This window comes from Crinia signifera, chromosome 2 (genome assembly GCF_055691185.1).
Source record: "Crinia signifera chromosome 2, ASM5569118v1, whole genome shotgun sequence".
Taxonomy (NCBI): domain Eukaryota; kingdom Metazoa; phylum Chordata; class Amphibia; order Anura; family Myobatrachidae; genus Crinia; species Crinia signifera.
In genome coordinates this window covers 87,531,608-87,559,073 of record NC_139218.1, presented here as the reverse complement: position 1 = coordinate 87,559,073, position 27,466 = coordinate 87,531,608, and the positions used below count along the sequence as shown (strand labels likewise).

Sequence of the window (27,466 nt, the reverse complement as noted above, 5' to 3'; positions counted from 1 at the left end):
CGGTCCTCAAGGCTCACCAACAGTACAGGTTTTAGTGATATCCAGGCTTCAGCACAGATGGTTTAATCATAATACCTCAGGTACTAATTAAGTCACCTGTGCTTAAGCCTGGATATCACTAAAACCTGTACTGTTGGTGTGCCTTGAGGACTGTGGTTGGGAATGCCTGGTCTATGCAAGTTTGGTTTTACCTTGATTTTCTCAGTTCTCACAGAGCAATCTTATTGGCTATCCAAAACACATGACAGCCAATAGCCAAACAGAAAAATCAGAAATTCTGTCTATTGATTCAGGTCACTGCTTACTACCTGTTGAAAAATCCCATTTTCTGTTGAAAATCTCTTGTATTTCATTTGGAATTCGTTTTGGGTAGTTGGGGAGTGAGCCGGTCAGCAGTACAGAGGGGACGTCACAGGCCCCTCCCTAATGCGTTTCATAGTAAAACTTCATCAGAGGGCATCTGATATATATATATATTTATTTAACCAATAGTGTTAACAGCTTCCTGTATTAAGAATGAAAATCATTCCATATTTACAAACACAACCCTTATACACATTTTTAAATTATTTATTAAAGTAGATAAATATGAATTTATCTCTTGATACTTCAAATAGATGGATCCAAGAGGTATGTACTTCCATGCCAAAAACACACTAATGGTAGTTCTCTCTCTAAACTAGGGATGTTCCTCCTAAATAAATGAGAAAAAATGTTCAACTTTTTTCAACACTCACCTTTTTTCCGCTCCTCTTTTCCTTCCTTCAGTGGACATAGTAATCATAATCATGTTTATTTCAGGGTTTACCTATATTGATCATATATCCACTCTATATATGTTTTTTGTCATTATGTTTGTTAATAACTAAAATAGTTTGTTTGTGAATATTGTGTATGTATAGTGGCATTTCTTATCACTGTCAATGCTAATTATATATGAACAATGGTATTTATTATTGTATTTTACAATTGTAGATATTTTACCCCTGATGAAGTCTTTGTGATGAAACGCTTTGGGAATGCTGTATTTATGATTAAAAAACAACTGTATACACCAAGACGTACTCCAGTCACAAGGATTTATCTACTTTAATAAATATTTTAAAAAATATGTATAATGGTTGTGTTTGTAAATATGGAATGATGTCCATTCTTAATACAGGGTGCTGTTAACGCTATTGGTAAAAAATCCTTGTGTTTTAATTTCCTACTAATAGGGAGCTTAGTGTTATAGCGACCAAAAATAGAAAAACTTTTTAAATTGTATAGCACAATTTTGGAGATTTTGTTTATATATATAAGTTATTTTGTTTCACTCCTTCTGGCAAATTCCTTCCTAGATGGACAAAACCATGTGCACCCCAGGTGGGGTAGACGTTACTTGTGCAGAGAGAGTTAGATTTGGGTGGAGTTTTACTTCAAAGTGAGATTTATATTGCAGTGTAAAAATAAAGCAGTCAGTATTTTCCCTGCACAGAAACAAAATAACACACCCAAATTTAATTGTCTCTGCACATTTTACATCTGCCCCCCTGCAGTGCACATGGTTTTGTCCATCTAAGAAGGAATTTGCCAGAAGGAGTGAACCAAAATAACCCCCTATATGCTTTACTGATACCTTTAAGATGATACATAAAGCTAATGGACATGCAGCATTTTGAGCAGGATGACAGATGTGTCTTAATACTGTTTATAGAATGGTCAAATATATTAAATAAAAATAGCCTCATTTATGTAACATAACTAATTTTAAAGAAAGCTTTTGAAATACACTGAAACCAATTTATTTCAAACCTGTGAAAGTCCTTGTTAGTTCTTGAGAAATCTTTTCTTATTTCTGTTTACACATTTGTATTAAGATAACCTCACAGTTCAATATGTGAAATGTTGCCTTTGGTTATTATATAAGAGGGCAAATATATAGAACAGGGTAAGCAATAGCAGAGGTCATAAAAAGGCGGGCAGAAGGGGAAACAATACACAATAACAAAGTACAGTATTTAACTTACAATAAAAGATAGCAAAAAAATTGTTTCGTTTAATAAGGTATGTTTGCACACATAGATTCTGTTAAAATAAAAAATGCATCATAGATTGTTCTTAACTTTTCTAATATTACAGACAGGATGCAAACTTACTTTAAAAGGTTTCTTTGTGAACAAATTCATATAAAGCACGAAAGATGTATTATTCAGAAGGTAAATTGAACATACTAAATAATGCTATGTGTACATAGCACTCTTTAAATCTACATTTAATTGTGGCTTTTGAAATACCTATACATCTATTTAAATGTCTACATCAGAGCACAGATTAAATTGTCTTTTGCACAATGGGTTGAATAATAATTTGTTAATAAATGTTCACTTAAAAATGATGTTGTCTTACTACAATAATTGTGCTAATAAAAGTTGCTGGAACAATACCTTACATTTGTAGAAATGCTTCCTGATTTTTAAAAACACGCAGTTTGTGAAATACTCAGTTTGTGAAATAAATGTGTATGTTACAAACTACTGTAACCTCTCTAAACAGTAATTATGATATACTTAATCAAGCATTAAATATGTAATTGCTTAGTGTGTTCTGAGTTTTAAAAATAGCCATCATTTTAAGTAATGAGCTCATCATCACCTTTATTAATTTATTAATTTATAAGGTGCCAACGATTCTGAATTGACATGCACCAAAAGTACAAGAAAGCAGTTAATAATATTTAAATATATTTAAGGAAAATATCAATATAAAAGTTAGACATAAACATAGTAATAATGAACAAGCTCAAATAAGAACTATAGGCAACTGGGCGTGTCGCCTAAAAACTCAGACGGGCCCAGCTGTGTGGAGGTAGGGCCGCTGATGATAACAGCAGTCTCCATCTCCCCACGGACATTGCAGTGCCGAGTAAGTCCAGACTTACTCGACGCTGGGAACCGGTTGAAAACCGTTCGATTGTAAGTGATTGGTTTTTTCCCTGTGTGCACGGTTAGGAACGTATTCAAATACATTCACAAGTATTTACCTGATAAGTTGGCACTGAAGATTCGCAGCTCAGTAATCAGGTCTGAATCAGGCTCTTGTGTTTTGGGTTTAACACCCTGATAACGGTTAGTTCAACATGTAAATAAAACATTTTAATAAATATGACATATTTAAATACTATAATTTCCTTATTACTGAAATACAAGTATTTTGCATTATTAATTTAATGTGGCCAATATCATACCCAGGATTTGTAAGTAGTTAGATGCATTAGAGGCTACACAGATTTCGCATTTGATGGCACTATCTCTATAACGTGAAGATTAATGATCATATTTAGGGTCATTCCATGTAACTATGAATATTTGTGTGGATTTTTTTTTTTTTCACAGCAACACTTTTATTTTTTTAAATTATTATAGTACAACAATGTGAGTTTTCCCTCCAAAAGTTTTTTTTAAGCTAGCAGCATCATTGTTGTTATGGAAACCATCTTGCTTTAGGCTTGCTTCAGATGGAGAAAGAGACTTTCATTTGTAGATCACAATCTGGAAATCATGTTTAGTAAACAATATTATCCATATTCAAAATACTTTAAGCGTTCTGGCATTCCTAATTAGCATAACCTCAACTGTGTAACGTGAGTTACCTAAAAGTTTATCTTTTCATTTAATCTTGCAAGATTGTTGGAAAAAAAATAGTGATTTCATATTTTCCTTACATTAGACCATAACCACAAAACATTTATTCAATGCAGTAGCATTACCAAATAAATTAATAAAACATATGTGTAACGTGAGTTACTATCATGGTAACACGTTACAGTGTGTTGATTAATGGTGTATATTTATATTCTCTGGACTCTGTAATTGATCTTAATGTTGTAATGTGGGTTTCCATCTTTCTGTCTTTGTTTTGTAGTACCTTAACTTCCAAATTATAATATGAAGTGAGCCTTTTCATAGTAGCAACTTGGCATTCTGGAGAATTGAATTAATCTGTAATAGTATTATTTATTTATAATAAAGTAATAACAGGTTGATCTCTCTTTATAATCCACTAAAGGTGCCCATACATGTTACAATTATTGTATACAATAATGTATACATTGCATCTCCACACATCCCAGTTTTGTGATGAGATGAGATCTAGTACAAAAAGTATGTGCAGTCCAAGCACAGCCCCATCCTGGGCATGCAGACCTCCCACCCTGAATGCATTGCCCGCCAGCCCACCCGCCCGGCTCCTGGCTTCCAGCTTCACTACCCAGCTGCCCACTCACCTGCCCACCTCCCGGCTTCACTGATCAGCCAATCACCCAGTTCCACCACCCACCCTCCCAGCCGCACCACTCATGTACGTAAATATGCGGGGTGGCCGGGTGGTTTTTTTTGTTTTTGGAAGCCAATCCCGGGATCCCTGGAATCCCAGGATTGGGCATACCTCATTCAAATATAATAATATTCCAAAATACAGAATAATACGTTATCCAAAATTCTTCTGGTCCTGAGCATTTTGGATAAGGGATACTCAACCTGTACTATAGCTGTTTGAGACCATTATATTATTCATTCAAGCTTTACAGATTACACAGATAAAAACAACATTTATGGGTGTTTTACGTTGAAAAATAAACATACACTAAACAAATGTTTAAATAAGATTAGTGCTAAATTCACTTCACCTTATTCCAGAAATAATGATTGAGGTATTGGAGTTCTTTAACACTTTTCCACATATTATTTTGACAATGATTAAGCATAAAAATATTATTATGAAGTAGAAGAAGAAGAAGAAGAAGAAGAAGAAGATGTTGCAGTATTCTACAGCACTGGATAATGGATTAAACAGGATATTCATATAACAGGAACATACAGCGTAGAAAAAAATGCAACCATATAAAAAGATAGGGTTGGAGGAGGCTGCTCATAAGAGTTCTGAAGTTCTAAATATAAGAGAGCACAGCTTAAACTTGATGGAATATGGAAAAATACTGTACAATAGAGTAGGAATTGGCCTAAAGCCTTAACAAATATAATATGAATTTGTCAAGCTACTGGAAGGTCTTATTAGTCAAAGTAGGACATTTTTATGGAATGGATAGTAAGAGGACAGACAGAGCTGCAATCAGAAAATTTGGAAACGAGGACTGACAAAATAAGCAGGGCCCCCCTTCCCTTTCTCAAACATCTAAAATGCCTGGTGAGACATGTGTCCACTGCACTGGTCACACTACTCCACCTCTACATTTCCTCAAGGGACATGTGATCTTTGTTTATGACAAATTCAACTTTATAAACTCCAGTACTGGACCCCCTTTCTGTCTTTGCCTGTTACTGGAGTCCCTGCAGTCCCCCCTGATGGCTGCCCTGTTACCAGAGATCAAGCAAGAGGTAGAGCACTTATATGTGAGTTCAAAGAGCCAGTGTAGGAGATGTGTTGCAAGGTCTTGATTCAAAGAAAAGAGAACATAATAAGCTTTTTTTGGACATAGTGAGCTTAACGTTGTGTTGAAACATATATGTTGCATTTGCGGAGAGACAGTTGGTTACAGATAACAGAACAGAAGGATAGACCATAGTAGGAGAGATAGAATTCAGTGTCATGGTTTTCTGAATGAGAAAATTAATTCCTGAAGAGAAGAGGGATATAATGAAAAGTATTCTATTTATGGTGAGTAATACTGTCTGTAGGTGGAGAATGCAACACATAAACAGGTGAGTTTGATTTTTTTGTTGGGTTTTGCACGTACAGCTTACTTGACATAATTAATGAAAGTATGAGAATTAGCTTGATTATAAAAATAATAAGCAGTTGACAATAATCTTTTAATTTTACAGCTACATAATATTCCCAATGTTCTCAATATTTGACTTCTACTGTACTCAACACAATAAAATCACAAATTATTAATTAGGATAAACTTTTTATTCTCTTTCCATACAACTTTTTTCAATATTTTATTTCACAATACTTATAATGACAATTATTTGATGACAAACACACAGTAGTAATAAATAACCTTTTATGGTAACACTAAAAGGTTATTACAAATTATCTTAGTGAAATAAGTTGACACTAATGTTGAAATTACAGTAACGTGAATAAGTATAATTCCCTAGGGAAGTGATAAGCCTGGGAGAACTTACAGCCTCATCTGCTTTCAAATTTTGTCATCAGGCATTTGCTACTCTATTTATCATCATGTGATATACATACTCCCTTCATTTATGATTAGGCTGCAATAAATTATTAGATATACTTACTAACAAGACAAGCTGTACTTTTATGAATATATTCTATGACTCAGAACTTTGCCATAATGTGTCTCCCACAAACAAACCAAAAAATTGTACAAGACTTAATGTTCTTTGGTTGAGCACATTAATTATATGTTATAATCATTGCCATTATTTACCAAATATATTTTGTAATGTGGGTGAAGACAAAAACATACTGTATGCAAACACATATGCTGAAGCATGCAAGCAAGTTTGCCACAGTTTAGCAGCATTGAAGAAATAAATAAGCTAAATATTTTTGGCGCCTATTCAATGAGAGTCAGAAAACATACATTTTTTTTGTCGAATCAATGATTCACTGTATTCATTTTTTTTCCCGACAGGTTGGAATGGACCAATCTGTTGGAACACATGTGTATTGAAAGAATTGCCACCGATACTTGTGCTTTTGTCAGAAACAGGGCCAAATTCAACAGGTTTTGGCCTGTTTCTGACAATCTCAATCCTACTTTAAAAAAGTTGGATTGAGGAGATGAGGCGAGGAGGACGATGCATGAGCAGCAACAGCGGTGGTGCTACTGCTGCTGCTGATCACCCGGAACCGTCCTCCTGCTGCTGCTGACCCGGTGCTGGGACCAAATAAGCAGCCGCAGTTAGAGGACGGTGCCAGGTGAGCAGCAGCAGTGGTAGTTCTGCTGCTGCAATATACCCGGTGCCATCCTCTCACTGCAGCTGCTCACCAGGTCCTGGCACTGGGCCAGGTCAGCAGCAGAAGCCACATCCAAAAGTCTGATTTGGACACACAATTGAATAGGTATTTTTGGAGCCATTCCGACAAGGATCCAACTTTATTTAAATATACCCCTTTAATGGTTAATGTATTACTCATTCCATCTGTCCCTGCTTATTTTCTTTTAAAATTATAAATATAATTGATATTGACAACCTAACATGCAATTTTAACAGAATTATTTACACTCAAGGCTGCACTTATGGCTGCTTTATTTACAACTGGGAGTCTGGACTTTGGGGCTACTCTAGTCAGTGTAAGGACATTGCCTGATGGATTAGAGAAACTTGTTTATCTAGTTTTATAGGGCAGAAAAAAAAACTAGATTTACTTAAACCACTTTGGTATTCGCCTTGCTATGCATAGGCGTGCACAGTATATATACATTTTTAGAGTCAAAACAAATGTTTCAGTCCTCTTTGATGTTAAGTTTTTAGTCACCTTCAATATACAGTAGTTCTTTCTTTGTCACTGGATTTCATTTGAACACTTTGGTGTCTGATCTGTATTTCTGAAGTTGATATTATATTCATGATGGTTTTTTTTTTTTTACTAAGACAGAAGTTCTATTTTAGATGGGTTACTAAATAAATAAAAAGTAGATTCTGCTTGGTTGCCCATAACAACATCCCAAGTAAAATAGAACTCCCATCTTACTAAATACAAAACTCCATACTGTTTTAACTTCTTAGCTGCACTGTACTCCTATTCCATGAATACAATACAAAGCAATTACACCACATACAGATGGGGCAGGTCCCATCTTTAAAGGGGATGGCGATGGCAATGCCAGCCGCCATCCCCCGCCAGCGCCATATCTATAGCGGGAAGGGGACGCGCGTGCACGAGAGGCGCACGCGTCCCCTTCCAACGGCGCTTCCAGCGCTTACCCCGGGTCACCGCCGGCTTGTCGGCGGTCACCCAGGGTCCCCGCCGCCTGCCCGCACCCCACCCCTAACCCTGTCCGTCTCCCTGAAGCGGAGACGGACAGGGTTCCCGTCGCCCCGTCGACGGAGATTGAGTCGCGCGTGAGACGCACGCGCGTCTCAGTCAGATGGTTAGCGAGGCTGCTGGCGGATCGCCAGCACTGACGTTCTGGCGATTTGCCAGCAAAGAAGAAGCCTGCCCCATCTGTACTATGAAAAAAATAGACCTGTTGATTTAGCATTGCTGGTATAACGCAAGAAGATTAATGATCCCATCTTTTCCAGCTGCTATTGATTATTTTTTTAATTACATAATGATACTATTAACATTCGAATATGCTAGTAAAACGGCCACAGTTACATGACATTTGATGCAGTGCACGCAGAGGTCTAGGTCTGCTCCTTATCAGCATGCTAGTTAACAGCACAATCCCAAATCTCCAACAACAGCAGCTCTGCTGCCATGCCATTTTTCTAGGGATCTGCGCATGCGCAGGAAAGTATCAGTGCTTTTGTGCTCAGACTCCACAGCATTCGCTGCTGCTGGCATAGAGGAGGGGGCCTCCTCCATCAAAGTGCCCCTGCACCTCAGTGTCCTATAGCTTACTGTTTACTGTACATAACTGACCCTTAATGTTTATGGTGCTGATTTGACAAACAAAAGTAAAAAAAATCATGTAGTTTGAAAAAAGTATAGTGAGGTTTTAATTGTGTTTTTAAAGTTTTTATGTGTGCCTGACAACCATGGTTTCACAGTACATAATGTTAATGAATGAATGAATATTAATGAATATTAATGAATCCAAATATATTATTATATTTTGCAAAAAAATACAAACAAAGCTTTTAGAATGAGTTGTTTGACTAAGCTGTTCAGTTCCTCAAAATACATTGTTATTTGTATTATTATTATTATTATTATTATTATTATTATTATCATTATTATTATTATTATTATTATTATCCTGTATTTATATGGTGCCACAAGGGTTCTGCAGCGCCCGATTACAGAGGACACATAATCAAAACAGGAAAACAGTGATTTACAGTTGAAGACAGTACAGGACAAATACAGGGTAAATGATTATAAGAACATAAGTCAATTACTGCAACATAACTATCCAGATGGCAGCAAACAGCATGCTTGGGTGCAGTCGAAGACTACTGAAGTAAGGAAGGATAAGTACATGAGGTAAGAGGTCCCCGCTTGTGAGAGCTTACATTCTAAAGAGGAGGTGCAGACAGACAGGGGTGATACCGGAGGCGTAGACAGGGTGAGAAACAGAAGGTTAGAAGGACAGTTTGCTGGGTTTGGGGAAGAAGTGGGTCTTAAGATCCCATTTAAAGTTCTGTATAGAAGTGGAGAGTCTGAGGGGGAGAGGTAGAGAATTCCAGAGCAAGGGAGCAGCACATGAAAAATCTTGGAGATAAAAGTGGGAGGAGGTAATAAGTTGGCAGGAGAGCTGAAGCGGACGTGTGGGAGTGTAAAGGGATATAAGGTCAGAGATGTAAATGGGAGAGGAGTGGGTGAAGGCTTTGTAAGTGAGTGTGAAAAGTTTGAATTGAATTCTGAATTTCTATGTTCTGTGCACCCTGCAGTGGTGTCAGTTCATTCCAGTTGCCCAGAGGCAAGATATATATTGGTGCCCCCCCCCCCCCCTACACACACACACAATCCTATATAATCTAATCTAAAATATATATTTCGGTTCAGAAATATAGATAGAACTCAGCCACAGATGCAATATCGTTGGCTTTTAAATGACTAATTTAAACATCCAGGGGGGAGAGAGGTGCCCACTTTGGAGCCGGAGCCCGGCGGCAGACTCCATTGCCTCCAGAGTTCTGCCTCTGGCACCCTGCAATTGGTCCCTCAGTTAAGTCTGTACTGCATATATAGTAAAAGACAGCTTGAGGAATCTCAGAATAGCCTAGTGCACTGTCTTCCCTTTGTTCCCGAATTAACAAGGGTTTATCCTGGGGATGCAGAATAAAGATCTGAACTAAGAACCCACTCACATGCACTGTAATTAACTGCAAAGCACATGCATGCAGCAGCCATTTGCGTTCTAAATACCAAAGGGTACATGGGTATATTCTTCTGTCACCAACTATGACACACAATACTAACCCACAATGCAGATTTGTTCATTACAAAAATATGTTTTTCTATATCCTTACTTGGGGGTAAATATTTATTCCCTTCAGGGAGCTATATTGAAATTTCAACTTACATTTTTCATTGTTTTATTAGCCTGTCTAATTTTCCTATTATGGATTTCTGGTTCATAGATAATATGGGTGTATTCTGATATACACTGGGAATTGATCATATATTTCAGATTCAACTTCCCTACCGACTAGACCAGTGTACTTTCTATATTTATTAATACTGCTCTGGCTATTTTAGAGAATAGTGTAGAGAAATGCATTACAGCAGGGCACGTTACCACTATTAATGTTATATTTATACATCATTTGTGTTTATGGCTTTGTGAGGTTTATAATTTTTAACGTGTATTATTAAACTGAAGTTTAATATTTCATTACTCATCTTTTTGTGGATTCGATTCTCACACAGAAAAGTACCTTTTTCCTCTCTTTTCAACCTTCATATCACGGCATGTGATAATAATTCATGGCTACATTTTGGATTTTTCACAGTTTTCAAAGCAAGTTTTTTTGCCTTTTGTGGTTTGAGAAAGGTCTTAACTTAAGCATTTGTACTAAACTGGGCACATCCTTCCCCAAGAGGTTATTATGTCTTCTATGTACAGGTTTTCCATTTAACAACTAACTTTCAGTTAGAAAAATGTTGTTTAGATTTTTCTTGATCAAAGAAAAGTATTGCTACAGATAGTCTTAACCTTGGTGTTACAGACATCTCATAAATTTTAAGTAAAGATGAAACGCCAGAAGTTGTGAAATTTAAAGGTCAGGAAAATCATTTACTTGCTTTGTAATAGAGTAAGACTTATAACATCTACACATACAGCATTTACACCTGACTCAACTTGCCAAAATGTATTTTTCTAGGATATTCTATTTGTGTTACATATATTTATTTCTACATGTATATATATTAGGAAGGGTTTCACTATAGAAAGGGATATATATTTTTTATATCTAGATATATATGGATGGTGTAATAGTTAGCATTACTGCCTCACAACACTGAGGCCATGGGTTTGATTCCCAACTGGGCCCTAACTGTGTGGAGTTTGTATATTCTCCCCTTACTTGCGTGGGTTTTCTCCGGGCACTCAGGTTTCCTCCTTCAATCCAAAAATATACTGGTAGGTTAATTTGCTGCCAACAAATTAACCCTAGAATGTCAGTGTGTGCGTGTACATGTGGTAGGGAATATAGATTCTAAGCTCCACTGGGGCAGGGACTGATGTGAATATTCAAATAATCTCTGTAAAGTGCTGCGGAATCTGTGTGCACTATATAAGAAACTGTTACTAAATAATAACAAATATTGAGGTACTTATGTAATATCTGGGCTCCCATTTTTCTTATGAGACCATGTCCGCTCACCACGCTTCGGGCACGGTGGCTCGTTGCGCTCGCCACACTATATAAAATCAACTCCATGCGTAGTTGGATAGTAGGGGTATGAAAAAATGGGGTGCATTTAACATGGGAGCCCAGATAATACATAAGTACCAATATTTATGTGACCAGAAATGCAGGTTAAAAGAATTACAACCCTCAAACCCTTTAATTATATTTGACAATTATATTGTCTCTGTAAAAAGTTATATCTCTAATGTGACTCTATATTTTTCTATTCATGACCATTGAATCTGTGAAATTCAATTTATTGTCAAACTATTAAAACATTTTGCTGATCTCTAATAATCTTATTCAGATTTACTGTAACTGCTTTAAGTGTTTCATCACAAAAGCAAGTTCATTATTATAGAGCAAAAAGTAGAGGCTTATTTTGAACTTTGCATCAATATTATTTGTTAACTGTACACTTTTAAGTTTAGACAACACACTGTGTAGGTTAAAGGGTGTTCACACAGTGCAATTTTGTTTGGAACTGATTTGCTTGGGATCGAATCAGGATTGAATCAAAAGAACGCAAAATGCATTAGATTTGGTCTATATAATACATTTCTGTAGTATATAGTCTTGCCTACACAGTTTATTTTTCTACTAGAGTTTGAGGTACTTGTGTAATAGCATGGCGCCCGGCTACGCTAAGTTTTCAGCGTAGGCTAAGCTACGCTGTCAGTGTAGCCCAATGGCTGCCTAGCGTAGTTAGTGCAGTGACTCCGTGGCAGGCCAATGGCTGCCTAGCATAGTTAGCGTACTTAGCGTAGTGACTCTGCGGCAGACCGGCTCTGTCCCCGGCGTCCATGGCTCTGTCCCCGGCATCCATGGCTCTGTCCCCAGCATCCATGGCTCTGTCCCCGGCATCCATGGCAAGCCTAGTGAGCACCTCTCACACAGCGCCGGTAACCGCCAGATCCTCTGCACTGGCAGACGCCGGCGGAGAGGGGATCATACAGGGGCCAGCAGAGAGACGCTCCAACTGTCTGAGACGTAATTATGCCCATGTCTACTTCAGGGAGATGGGGTTAGGGGCAATGTTCCCTCTAATTTTACGAAGGCTGTGTGCGGCAAAAGATTTTGGCTGTGCAACTTTGGAAGGAAATGGTTTTTTTTGTGCATCACTGGAAAACTACGTGATATTAAACATTCAAAACATTTAAACATTCGAAACACAGCACATGATGTAGTTATTGGGTGAAACACCCATTAACTGAGTCCACAACTGCAAAAAGGGGACCAGTGCTGCTTTGTGCGCTCTGTTGTAATGTCTGTGCGCATGCTTGGCGAGTTGTGTGCGCGCGCACACGCGCACAGCTTAGAAGGAACACTGGTTAGGGGGCATTTGACAGTGCTCCATGTTAAATACTGGCAAATGCCTCCATTTGAAACCCACACTATCCATGCAAGCCCGAAGGGTGGCGAGCCCCTCGAGGGGACACGTTACGCATCCTCCTGACCTTTTCATACCACCCCTATCCACATCGGCGTTGAGTTGATTTTAGAAAGTGTGGCGAGCACAGCGAGCCACCGAGCCTGAATCGTGGCAAGCGCAGCGAGCCAAGCAAGGGGATGTGAAGTATATGTAAAGTAATCCGCATCCGCTCGACATGCTTCGGGCTCGGTGGCTTGCTGCGCTCGCCACACTGTATACAATCAACTCCACGCCGACGTGGATAGTGGGGGTAGGAAAAGGTTGGGAAGACGCGTAGCGTGTCCAATCGTCACCCTTCGGGCTGGCGTGGATAGTGGGGGTGTTTCAGGAACACATTTACACCTGCCATATCATACATCTGAGACAGTAATGATGAATTTTTTTAACTGGTAACTGGATTTTTGTGAATGACAATAATAATAATAATAATAATAATAAATTGACAGAAACTGCAGCAGAAGTGGATGCAGTTGTGTCTACATCTGTGTCGTCTGCTTTGTCAGCCTGTGGGAGCAGAGTTAAGGCATAAAGCGTTTTCTGTGCCAACAGTATTTCGCCAAATGAATTCCTGTAGGTAGGAGTCCAGATTCTGGCGCGCAGTGCCCCTTTGATGTTTGTTACACCACTTAAACGATCCCCAAAGGCGCTCAATGTTTTGAGTGTGAACCCCAGTGTCTGGATCAACAAAATTATAGCGGTGGTTCACCGCTATAATTAATGTATAATGGTGATACACTGCCTGCTCCAGCTGTTTGGTGTTATATGCATGCCATATAACATAATATATAGTTGTCCCTGGTTCTATATATTTGTTGATGGCGGCCATCAGGGTTTTGGCGTCACATCTTTCCACAGGCGTTCTGAAACAGTCACCAATGTCTCTGGAAATGCTTACAAACAGCCACAGTTGAGGCTGCACTCGTCTGACATGATTTTCCTCTGTACAAACTCATCATCCACCTCTACTATTTTTCCCGGACCACCAATCCAGCGTTAGGGTTGCGACATTAAGTCCACGGTGCAGGCCTCCCTCATAAGAGTATTGTACAGCACAGTGGTTTTTTCTGATAATTTTAGTTGTCGCTCACAAAAAGATATGCTTGTGAGCTCCTCCGCCCATGAATAAATAAAACGGATGAGGGTAATAAATGGTCTACGACACTACAGGAAACAATGTGCCGCACGGAGTCTGACCTTCTTACGGCAGGTTTTAATGTGGCAGCGCCACATGCACTACTTCATACTCAAGCGCATGGGGTGTCCATTAACACAGGTTTGTGTCAGTGGCAGCAAATGGTGCTGCTGAAGAAAAGCCACCGACTCCTCCTCTGTCTGCTGCAGGTTAAACATGCTCAGAGGCTCTTCAGCCATTCCTAATTAACAGCATCAGAAATAATGCAGTCACTTCACCTCTGACTGACTAGGGTAACTGCGTAACGCTGACTGACTACGCTGGCCGTGGGAACACTAGGCTGAATCTGACATGGACGCTGACTACGCTGACCATGGGAACACTATGCTATTTCTGACAGGGACGCTGACTATACTAACTACGCTAAGCGACCGCGGGAAGACTACGCTACTTCTGACTAACTACGCTAACTTTTAATTTGATTTTGCTTAAATAAGCAAAATCTAATGGAAAAATAGACCAAATCGAACCATGTGTACATGGCATTACTTTATTTGTATATGTAATTATATGAAGATATAAAACAATAGTACCTATAACTCTACAACTGTACATGTATTTTTCATATTTTCAGCCAATGCAACTTAAATACATATCAGTATATTGACTTCCAAGACAATATGGTTTATGACATGCATTTTAGGAAATTACAGGCTTTGTTAAACTGCTTTCTTAGTCCATTTAGTTAAGCACCATTCACTCATTTTATCTGGAAAATGCGGAATTATGGGAAACCAGTTTCATTTACATACTCTAAAACTGAAGACAAGAAAAAACAGTGAGCTAACCATTACTAATTACACCATTAAAATACATTTTCCAGGGTGAAAAGTAGAAAAAAGAAAAGGCATGTCCATTTTTCAAAGATATTTCTGAAAGCAAAGTTAATTTAAACAAAGGATCTTCAATAGCTCCATCGGTTCTATTCTTTTGTGCTAAACTTTTCTCATTTATCTTTTTTGAGTTTTTACATAGGAAACATAATTGAAAACATTTTGTCTATTGTCTTCTGTTCCATTTGAGAAAGAGTAGAGAGACTTCATATATTTCTATCGCAAAATGTGTGTGTGTATATATATAGGACGCTATAGCAAGCAAGCAGCGGCACTCATCAGGGTTTGAAAAAGTCAAAAAGTGGTTTTTAATGCTCCAACGTTTCGGGGCTCCCAACTGCCCCTTTGTCAAGGTGTACAAACAAAAAAAAATTTTTTGTTTGTACACCTTGACAAAGGGGCAGTTGGGAGCCCCGAAACGTTGGAGCATTAAAAACCACTTTTTCAAACCCTGATGAGTGCCGCTGCTTGCTTGCTATAGCGTCCTACATCTACCTCCCGGAGGGCACCCAGGTGGCTGCTCAACTAAAGGCTGAGTGCCGGACTGACTGAGATCCTATATATATATATATATATATATATATATATATATATATAATAGTAGACTGCAGGAAACTTACTGTAATAGGTATTATCTAATACAGCTCTAGATTATAAACCAAGTGTTTAAATAATATAAATAAAACAAGCTAGATATAAAAATTATAATGCTATTTGTCTATAACTATTGATAATTGTTAGTATATTTGTGATGTCATAGCTATGTATAAGTACCCGTATAGCTTTCATTTTTTATATATTTCTTTTTTATTTGTACTTTGAGAATTGCTTGCCAAAGTATTCAAATTGTATTGTTTCTCTGATAAAATAATATATATTTGTAAATTGTACAATGTTCATGTGTTTCAACTACAAAATACTATTTACTAATAAAAGGTAAGTACTGCTCCCTTTCCAGGAAGCATTTAATCTTTTCTGTTACTTAATGAAAAAGTGGTAAATACATGAAAGCAAATCACAGTTAACTACCTGGAAAAATGTGTTACCTTACCATAAATCATATCACAAATATTTTTTGTCCTTTAAATCAGAATGACATATTTACTAAAATAATATTAAAGGAATGTTGCCACTTCATGTGGCTTGCAAAACCAATTGAGTCGACGGAATGTGATTTTAATTGTTTACTAGTCACAAAGTAAAGAAACGCAATGTATTTTAAAACATAACAATTTTATTCAGTGCTCTATTTGCATTGCTTTTTTTATAGTGCAGGTACTGTAATTACATTTACTTTGTTGTTTTTCTATAAGTATTATATTGTCTAAACCATTTTTTATATTACAGTTGATGCATTCGAGAACATTTCTGGTGATATTTTGAAATAGCTACATTGACTATTTTGCTACTTAAATCACCCTACAGAATTGACCAGAGATATTTCAAATTGATCCGGGGAAATGCGCTAGAATTCACAGGAGAATTCCACTTTATTCTCTTGACAAGCAAACTGTAACTGTGTGGGTGGATTTCCATGTGACCTCATCTAAACAGCCAAGTAAAAGGCAGGAAAAGATGAGGGATAAGCAGAGGAAGCAAAGGCCTAAGACTTCAGTCGCTAAGCAGCCTATTTTCTGAAGCCGGATACCACTGAACTGATGGACATTACGGTGCTATGATCCTAGATGATTCTAGTTATGTGATAGTAGAAATTTGAACACGAGAAACAATCACAGAACAACACATTATTAAAATATGTATTTCCAAAAATAATTGTATCAACCATTTAATTTCATGCCTCTATTAATTGTTTTGAAAGACATACAATCAGGCGGAGTTCTAAATAACTCTCAAGATTCTAAATAACTCTCAAGACATAATTATGTTCCTTGCAAAATGAGTATACAAACTGTTAGTTTACTTACCAATCTGAGCTTCTTGGATTGTCAGTTTGCTCTCTATAGGTTGGAGTAACTTTGGTGGCTTGTCTGTCAAAGGAGCTGTAAAATGACAAAATACAATAGACATGTATTAGCATACGGCAATGATAGTATATATGGTAAAACAATGAAAATGACTGGTTTCTAAATGTAATATTCTATAAATAGAAGAGAGCACCATATTTCCCATGTTAGCAGAATTAATTATTATAATACTTAGTTAAGCATTAAGGAATGCCATGCATGCGCTTATGCGTTGCTAGCCACATACTGACATTCTTCAGTGTCAATAAATCTAGTCAAATAGTGAAATTAATTTGATATTGTCTTGGTAAAATAAAAATCAGCACCAATCAAAAGTCTGCCATGATCCAGGGATAGTCTGAAATAATGTCAAAACAGGACTACAAGCCAGCATATTCAGCCGGGAGAATCAAAGAAAAAAATTAGATTTACTTATATTCTGTTTCCAAATCTGGAGTCTCAGCAGTTTTCCATACAGAATCATAGCCCTGACTTGTCCTGCTCACTTCCTATCATATAGCTACAATCACTTTGGGAGCAGCAGGATGCCACTTGTAGCTGATCTTGCAAAAACCCCTCCCACTATACCAGGAACGTGTGGTGAGGTAAATGGCTGAGGTGTCCCTGGCAAGTACCAGAGTCAGATTTGCACACAATATATGAGCCATGGGTACATGCTGGCATTATACACATGTGCAGCAATATACACTGCTGGAGATTCACTGAGTTTTGATAAGAGATGCGCAAAAAAGGTAGCCAGGTGAGGCACTGCCTTACCTGCCATAAACTTTTTACTCCAGAGTTTTGGCTATAAAAATGATTATAATAATAAAAATAAGATTTTTAAAATATTTTTTTTGTATATTTTACATATTTTATAAATTCAAAACTCTGGCATATACGTTGGTATGACATGAAAGGCTTTGCCTCACCTGCCTCATCCCACCGCACGCCACTGCACTATACATCAGGTAGTTTAAAGTCTCGCATGGAGACTTTACATGGCTACCCCTTCTCTGATTCTTCCATTTCTGGCCTTCCTAAATTATATCCTGGTATACTGTAGCTAGTTCCCATTCATGATCGTAATTCACCATGTCTCTGTAAAGGTGCCCATACACATACACCGATTTGGGCCAATTTTGCCTGATTCTGGCAGATTGGGAGGAGAAATCAGCCCAAATCGGATGTGCTTGACATTCTGTCTGACTCGATGCACGTTCATGCTCACATCAGGTCGAAGGGGGTGGTTGGAATGTGCCATCACTGGCACATTGCAGGTGCATTTTAGCACCCACAATGTTTTGGGTCTGATCCTAGGTGTGTGCCAACAATGAAGCGCCCCTAGCATGCACCTATGTGCAGCAGCGGGGTCCGTGGGGAAGGCAGCAGGGCACTTGTGGTTGGGGGCATTCAGTGCTATCCTTAAAGTGAACTAAGTAGCGCTATTTGCCACCAGGCAGCAGGAAGTGACTGCTGAATATGAAAACATATTTTGAAAATACTGGTGATTGGCTGAGAGTATTCTCTCAGGCAATCAAATGGGAGGCTGCTGATTGGCTGAGAGAATTATCTCAGTCAATAAATGGCCAGCCAGTCTTTTCAAAATATGTTTTCACATTCAGCCGCTGATTCCCAGCCTGCCACCTGGCAAATAGCGCTACTTAGTTCCCAGCCACTTCACGGACCCCCTGCCTGCCTCGTGCCACACAGATCCCACTGTCCACCCCCCACCACTTACGACTAGTGAATGGGAGCCTTAACAGCCACCATATTTTGATAATGCCTTGTCAGTATCACAATAAACTCTGAAATTGTCTCTCCTAAGCTCCTAGCATTTGCACACATAGCTTTAAGATATTTGTTTGTGCATCTGTTATTCCTAGCCATATCCAGACAGTATATAACAAACTGTCAAGTCTAAAGTTGAATTTACCTGTGGTGCTCAATGTTTGGTTATTTTTTTTTACTGTTCAGAAATCAATTTGTACTTTAATGCACTGCTGCACATAACTAAATCTAAAGCCATAGTAAGTCTGTTTTACACAGGCTACCCCTCACCACAAATAACCAAATGGTCAAAGGAAATAAGTAGCAATGTGGTTGAGTAGACACTGGGCAGCAGGCAACAATAACTATGTTTTACTGAACAACTTCCCCACACAGGTAACATTAAATTACAATTCATTACATTAAAAATATTTTTTAAATACAAGAGTTTGCAGAATAATATAAGAAAGATGGTGAGACTATTGAAAAGTGTTTTCATAGTTCAATAACACAACATAAATGAGATTTTTTGCAACATGAAACATTACATTAATGAAACATTAATGCAGTCCATCTGTAGTGTCAAGTGTAGTAAGCTTCCCTTAAATTTACCTTTGGTTTAATGCATGGATAATCATAATACTATGATAATAATTCCTACTTACAGTATTATGAATCCAATGGAAGAATTGGTTGTTCATTGTACTGTACCTGTGCAATACAACACTGCTATGCAATGCAATGATATTTAATGAGCATCCAATGGAGTAATGGTCTGCCTATGTTTGGCTCCACCTCCTCTCTGGATGGCCCCACCCAAACTCTACTGCCCCCCATCATTACTTATTTATGACACCCCCCAACACAGTTCTGACTCAACACCCCCTGCTCTCATACTTACCGCAGTTTACACATTGAGGAGCTAGAACTGCCTTGCACAATTATTATTTAGATATCCCTTTATACATCGTCTTTCAAACATGCAAGTTTATGTTGAAGCTGGATAATTTCTTTTAAAATAACAGATATAGATAATCATTTTTTTTTTTGTTTAATTTTGTAAAATAGATTGTTTTTTTGTCATTCCAGCTTGTTGTAAACTGAAAGCATTCTTAGTGCCTTTCGGAAAAGAATATAGCTGTCAACTTGCATTGACAAATGCATTTACTTTAGAATACTCAATTTAAGCTAAGTATATATTTCATTTTCAAAAAAGTATTCAGGAAGTTTGCATTCTTTTTGATGACTGTAGAAAATGATTTCTGCAATCATGTCCTGTAATTTTTAGAATAGATGCATTTTAAAGAGTGTTACAAAAATGAGGAAGAATGGCTAAAAGCAGTAATAGAAGATAAATAATTGTCCTATTAACTATAGTACAACAACTTAAATATTGAAATATAATAGAGATCACCACTGTGACAATTTGAAGAAGATTATATAGTATAAAATGACAAATTGACAATGCAGTAATAAGAGAGACAAATATAAGCCTTCAATTTATTTTTTATCCACATGCCTGCAACTATTTTTTTAATATAAAAGATAGTCCGTTCTTGAAAGATCATATAAAAAGCAGGAATGGATATTTATTTTAAATCCTAGGCTTTGGCAATATTAACCATTTGAGTTCCAAGCAAATTTGCCATTATAGGTGTGAAAATTGCCAAGCAAATGTTGTTATTCATCATAATGACCTGTAATGTTTACCTTATATAGGAAATATAAACTTTTTTTTTACAAAATATTTATTATTTGAATTTATATAACAAATGTGGTTGATGCTCGCATTTCAGAGGGTATTTTGAACATCTCTCACGGAGAAATTGGCACTCAAATGGTTAAATAGTGTCATTAAAAAAGTGAACTTGGTAGTTATAGTGAGTGATAACTATTATAATATTACTAATAAATGAACATATTCTGTGTCATCTCAAACTGCTCCTGCTCTGCTATGCTTACTGTAACCCGTGTTACCATCACTTTGGTCCTTCTCTCTGGGTGTTCTTTCCCATTAGTGGTAGCCATGTTTGTGATATGCGCTTTAGCTCCCAATGCATATATCAGAAATGGATCACACTACTTCTAATTATTATATAGCTAATAACCAGGAAGGCTTAAAGGGGGAAGGTGGTGAACCAGGTTATAGCAGCTTTATGGACCAATCAGGGACCTTAGATAGTGTCAACACTTGCACTGTCACTTTATTTATCTGTCTTTGCTTTGTATTTTGTAAAAACCTTGAGTAAATACTGGAGTCCAATACTATTTGCAGATTGACAACATTCAATTAGAAATCATTCCACAATGGAAGGTAAAATATACAGGTATGTAAAACGTTCAAAGAAACTTGCAATGGAATAGATTAATTATTCTACATTTAAGTTTGACTTTACAAACATTTCTCCATTAAAGTTTGTCTTTATGTTACATAGTTACATAGTAGGTAAGGCTGAAAAAAGACTTGCGTCCATCTAGTTCAACCTGGTATAGATGTCCATTGCTGATTTGGTAGGTTCTGGTATTTTACAGACAAATTATATTTCTTATTTGTACCCATGTTTTCCTCCAGTAAATGTTTGTCCAACTTTGCCTTGAACGCATTTAATGAGCAAGCCGTTCTCAGCACACAATTATTATACACCAAACACACCACCAGAAGAATGAGTTTACAGCTATATTCTAGGACTACATGATTCAAGAAATGTAAATGTATAAATACAGGAACAGTGAGTTGTACTTAGTGTACTGTATGCCTGTTTTTATAACATAAATTGTGAAAATACAAAGAGAATATGTACACAAAAGAGAACACACGTTCTTACCAGGTATTTGTGCCTCTTTATGAATGGAGAAGAAGAACATGGGAGAGTAGGGGCTGTCTTATATAGGCCAAGTACAGTAGTTACAGTATGTGCACTGTACATGGAAACATGCAGCGGCACATACAGTACACATTGAGTTTTTTTAGTGTAGCTAATTACACCAATTTTGTTAACAGCTCTGCATAACACTGTCAAGCGAAATAAGAACCCAAATATTGCTTATGTTGTACTTTGCATTACAGTAAAATTACCTGTTCCAATACCCAAAGTGTTTTGCTAGAAATCATGCAAAGACTTCACCTATATATAGTGTTTCAATATAAGTTATGAGAAGTACAGTATTATGATATATTGGGAATTGTGTCAGGCTATTGGCCCTAAAATAATATTTATACCAACAAGAACTTGCAAATGTGGCGGATTTATCAAAGCTTGCAAAGATATAAAGTAGACAGAGATAATGTACCAACCGGTCGGCTCCTGCCATTTTTTTGTAAAATGACAGTTAAGAGCTGATTGGGTGGTATTTTCTACCCAAGCTTTGATACAGTACATCACACAATTGCCTGGTATTAGGATTCCAATCTTCAGGGCTGATTCTGCCTCAGATACAAAGTGGCCTTTTTTGCTTCATGACATGGAAGCCTGGACAAGTACAGTACCTTAAGGAAAAAAGATCAAAGCAAATTCAAGTGGGATCCTGCACAGTCCACTGTTTTCTTGTCTATAGCTACAAATGTCATCATTAGTGTTGACATAGGCACTAATCCCATTCTAGATGCAAGAAAACTAAAAAAAAAGTCTTCCTTTCTCCATAGACATGAATCAATATAGCTCTAGCTACATTACCATGACAGTGGGTTGACACACAAGACAACACCAATCTGTGTGATTGCATCCTTGCACAAAATTCCTATTTCACACACAGTAAATCAAAATCCTGCAAAGATTTGTCTGGGCAGAAACACACAAAAATGGTGTAAATTTGCCTAAATGTGCATTATCTATAAGTTAAAACTCGCTTTTGGTTCCCATATAAAGAGATCTAGCTGACTTTCTAAATCAATAATGGTAGTCCTTAAAGTTAAGTTTTCTAATCCAGAGTTTATAAGACAATCACTGCTAAAGTTGGCCACATACATTTTGGACCTCATAATGTTATGATCCATTTACAGTATATAAGAAATATTTTGCAGTAATATACACTACATATATTGCTATCAGGATAATATTGCTTGGTATTTCACTAGTGTGCCCCAAAAAAGACTACATATAGCATCATGTATAGCTTGTATTGAACGTGTGTGATCTTATATTCACTGATTACTTTAATACAACATTACAGTAATGTCTGCTATTTCATACCTCCCAATTATGCTACTTTTGTCCGACAGTCCTATATTTTGAGGGCTATCCTGCCTATGCCACATTTGCAGTGCGGTGACCTATGGGGAAAAAGTTTGGAGGATCACTGGGAGTAGTAGGCATGCCCCCAGAGTGATGAAAATGGAGAAATACCACAGGGCCATGACAGCCCATTAAGGCCATAACTATTCTGTGTATACGCTGGATGATAACACAAGGAGTCTTTAATTCTAAAACCGATATGTTGGGAACTGTGCTACTTTTTAGCAATTGTAAACAGACAGAAATGTTTCCAAATAAAATTGTAAAAATATCTCTAATAACAGGTATAAAAATATGTTCACCAAATGGGAACTTACCTAGTTTGAAAGTTTGAGTTTAGCATTTTGCTTTTAAAAGTTTTAGACAGTTTACAGAAACCATTAGAGAAATATTCACAGTTCACCTCTGCCCTGATAGACATGCATAATGCAGGAACATTGTTAATGTACATTAACTTGAAATATCATCATAAGGTCTTTGTTATGTGTAGAATATTTTAGAATTAATACTAATTTAACTATTGGAAAAATATTTTTAATTTATGAAAGATTAAGCATGTATGGCATAACTGCAACATTTACTAAAACTAAGTGTTTTAGTAGTGAGAATGTAATTGCCAGTGGCGTAGCTACGTTTTGGGCGCCCCCCACCGCCGCCGCCACCAAGCACCCGCCCCGCCGCCCATGCAAACCCCCCCCCCCATCCCCCGCAGCCTTACCTATCAAGCTGGTCCCGGCGGCTCCGTTCTTCTGCTGAGGACCACCACAAAATGGCCGCCCCCATTCAACAGACAGTTTCAGAGAACTGTGTGCTAAATGGGGTCGGCCATTTTGTGGTGGTCCTCAGTAGAAGAACGGAGCCGCCGGGAACAGCGAGATAGGTAAGTCTGCGGGGGATTGGGGGGGGGGGTGTAACTATAGCACCGCAGCCCCCGGCGCCCCCACATGCACAGCACCCCCCGCGGTGGCGGGGGCTGCGGTGCTATAGTTACGCCGCTGGTAATTGCAAACAACACTAAACTTTTCTGTGAACTGCTAAGCATTCATTTATTTGTTTAACAAAGAGTGTGAAAAACATTCTTTTGCTGGCTGTAGAATTTTGTGAGACAGTGAAATGTGGTACAATAGCCATCCAGGTAAAGCATTTGTAAAAGGAAACACACACAGTACTGTATATACAGTATAAACTTTAGAAATGTTTTATATTGAAATTAAAGTTTCAATTAATTGTGAAAATTCATGAAATCAGTTTTATTTAAAATAAATTAAATATAGAAAATATTACTGGTCACATATTTATAAAAAAATAATTTTTTAAATTAGAAAAATATAATCAACTGTTAAACTAAATGTCTTCCTTTCTCTGGTCTGAATTTCTCTAGGCAACAATCAATATAAAACAACATAGTATAGCCTTCCCTGTTTTTCTAACCTCACAAGATTAATCTGACTTTGTGATAGACTACAGATGGAGGAGGATTTATTTGGATAAATAGTGTAATTAAGCACCTTTAAGTTACAGGAGGCATATCCAGTAGTGCTGTACTTATCCAGTCCACTCAATAACAATATTAATTGAAGTACAGAATGATTAGAGGTAAACTATGTAATCAATACACTGTGTGATATGCTCAAAATGTGCTGTACTTGCAATTGATTTAAATTTAATTGTGCTACAACAAAAACATTGAAACAACAAGATGTGGAGCCAAAATTACAGTACAATTTTTATAGTTTTCTCTTGACAAACAGTGATATTTTCACACATATGTAGAATGCAACTACAAATTATTGTGAGCCAAAGTATTGGACTAACGGAGCATTTATACTCTGTATATATAAAACAGGCACATATTATAAAAATAAATTGGTGCATTTGAAAAGGACAGCACATTTGTGCCAAAGGTTAATAAAGTCTCAGGTGTTTTCAACAATATTGTGGGAAGATATTGACAGTTGTCAACAAATCTCAAGGCAATCAAAATTTCAGCTGTAACACATCAGTGCTCTGACTATTGCAGACTTTACAGTTTAACAACTTCATCAATATGTTGTGTGAAATTGTTTATTTCATCAGGAAATGATTCACTACAAAGTGAACAAAAACATTAATCAAAAATAAAACTAAACGCAAAAAGGGAAGAATTCATATCAATAATTTAGCATTATACAGTATAATAATAATTTGATTTTTATATGTATTGCAGCATTATCAATTTAAAGTGTGTACATGCTGGTTAAATGAGATACCTGGAAAATGTTGCTAAATTACAGTATGTATGAGTTATTAAAGCCAGCATTCACTATGTCAATAATTTCCGATTGTAGAAACTAAAAATTTTGAATGTTTTATCATTTTAAAGCCATTTTCACTGCTGTCTTAAGGTGCCAATACACAGTAAGATTCTGCTAGGCTATTATGCTATTTTATACATCTCTTTCATCTCATTTTGCCTTGAGCTGTAACAATGCTTTAAATTTTCCCAGCTCTATCCGACCACCCTTCAGTCCAGAAGGAGCTGACGCCCATTGTCTGTGCTCTCTTAAGAGACTTTAAATTCCATCATAGTTTTTTAATTTCGCTATGTGAAGAAAACATATAACACAAAGATTGAATCCAAGCTAATCGAAGCTGCTTTAATTACACACTGATAAACAAAATAAGACAACGTTTTTCAGGGAGCTACTCCTGCCTTCAATAATTAAGGAGTTCAATATTTTAGCATGATATGGTATAAATAAAAATAACTTATTCAAAATATTGCATATTTGAGAAGAGATTTCAAAATTATTTTTTCCAGTTTCTATCCAGTTTAGACCACCGTACTCAAATGAATAGGACACACTTAAAATCCCCAAATTGAATTAATGTAAATAAACTTTACAATGTACTAAAAAAATACAGTATATTAGCATAAATACAGTTTATTGTAATTAGGGTGAGCAGGTTCGGATTTCTAAAATCTGTATACACCCAAACACTTTGATGCGAGTGCGGACCGTGTGCTGCCTAGTGCTGGTGGCCTGTGCTGCCATAAATCAATTGGTGCTGCTGTATAGGTCCAGTGATACTGAAATTAAAGTCCAGACCAGTGGTACTGCTGTATAATTCTATTTCAGTGATAATGCTGTTAAAGTCCAGTGATACAGCAGTGTAATTCCAGTCCAGTGATACTGCTACATAGTTCCAGTCCAGTGATACTGCCCTTAAAATCCAGTCCAGTGATACTGCCATTAAGTGCAATCCAGTGATACTGCTGTATAATTCCAGTCCAGTGATACTGATGTTAAAGTTCAGTCCAGTGATACTCCAGATAATGGAGAACCAAAATTTGGAGGATAAAATAATGAAAGAACAAGAACCACTTCCTCCTAGTTCTGAAGCTTCTGCCACTATTCATGACATAGACATAGACAATGAAATGCCATCAATGTCGCCTGCCAAGGCCAATGCCCAATGTCATCGTAGAGGGCAAGTAAAATCCACAATGCCAAAGTTTAACATGAAGAAAATAAATACATGTAAATAATGTGAGAAGAAACGTAAGATTGCCAATATAACATTTATGAAACAGAGTGGCAAGGAATGACTAAGGCCCTGGTCTATGTTCATGACTAGTGGTTCACCTTCACATGACAATCCAAGCCATCCTCCTACCCCCTGCTAGAAAATTGAAACAAGTTAAGCTATCATCAAAAACACAGCAAACAACTATGCCTTCTAAAAACATGGTATCACAAATTACCAAGGAGAGTCCAAGGAGTTGATCCTATTAGGTGTGAAGGGTGTGAGGTGCCATTCGGGTGCAGTTTTCATGCATATAAATGCTGAAAATGGCACCCGAATTATGCTGATCTTGCAACCTTCACTGGGCCAAATTTGCTTAAAATTGCTTGCACCCCAATGGAAAAAATAGTAGAGGATTACATTGGTGACAGCATCCAAGTAGGCATGTCAGACAGTCCATTCCTGTTCTGGCAGGAAAAAGAGGCAATTTGGAAGCCCCTGTACAAACTGGCTCTATTTTATCTGAGTTTTCCCCCCTCCAGTGTGTACTCTGAAAGAGTTTTTAGGGCAGCCGGGAACCTGGTCAGTGATCGGCATAGGAGGTTGCTTCCACAAGATGTGGAGATGATGATGTTCATCAAAATGAATGATCAATTCTTCAATGAAGACCAGGAATTACCTACTGAGGGACCTGTGATTGTGGAGTGCAGCAGGGATGAATTGAGAAATCTGAGGTTGAGGAAGAGGATGACATCTTGCCTCTGAAGAGCCAGTTTGTACAGGGAGAGATACATTGCTTCTATTTTTGTGGGAACCCAAACAAACCAATCATGACACACACAGACCCTTTTGCTGAAATGATTGGGTGGGAGGGCCCAAGGACCAATCCATATTGCACCTCTTTTTTCTCTTTGCATTATGTGCCCTTTGGGGCCTATTTTTTCAAACTGCCATCATTCTGCCACTACAGTGCCACTCCTATTTGGGCTGCGTGTTTCTGCCATCCACTTGTGTCACTTAACATTGTCA

At 37.4% G+C, this 27,466-nt stretch overlaps 1 protein-coding gene across 1 annotated transcript in view; it reads right to left on the bottom strand.

Moving 5' to 3' along the window:
- Positions 1 to 27,466, bottom strand: part of IL1RAPL1 (interleukin 1 receptor accessory protein like 1) — a 1,364,460-nt gene that overhangs the window by 274,948 nt on the left and 1,062,046 nt on the right. The window contains exon 6 of the mRNA XM_083172527.1: positions 16,890 to 16,964. Coding sequence (XP_083028653.1) covers positions 16,890 to 16,964 — 75 coding nt within the window. The remainder of the gene's footprint in view (positions 1 to 16,889; positions 16,965 to 27,466) is intronic.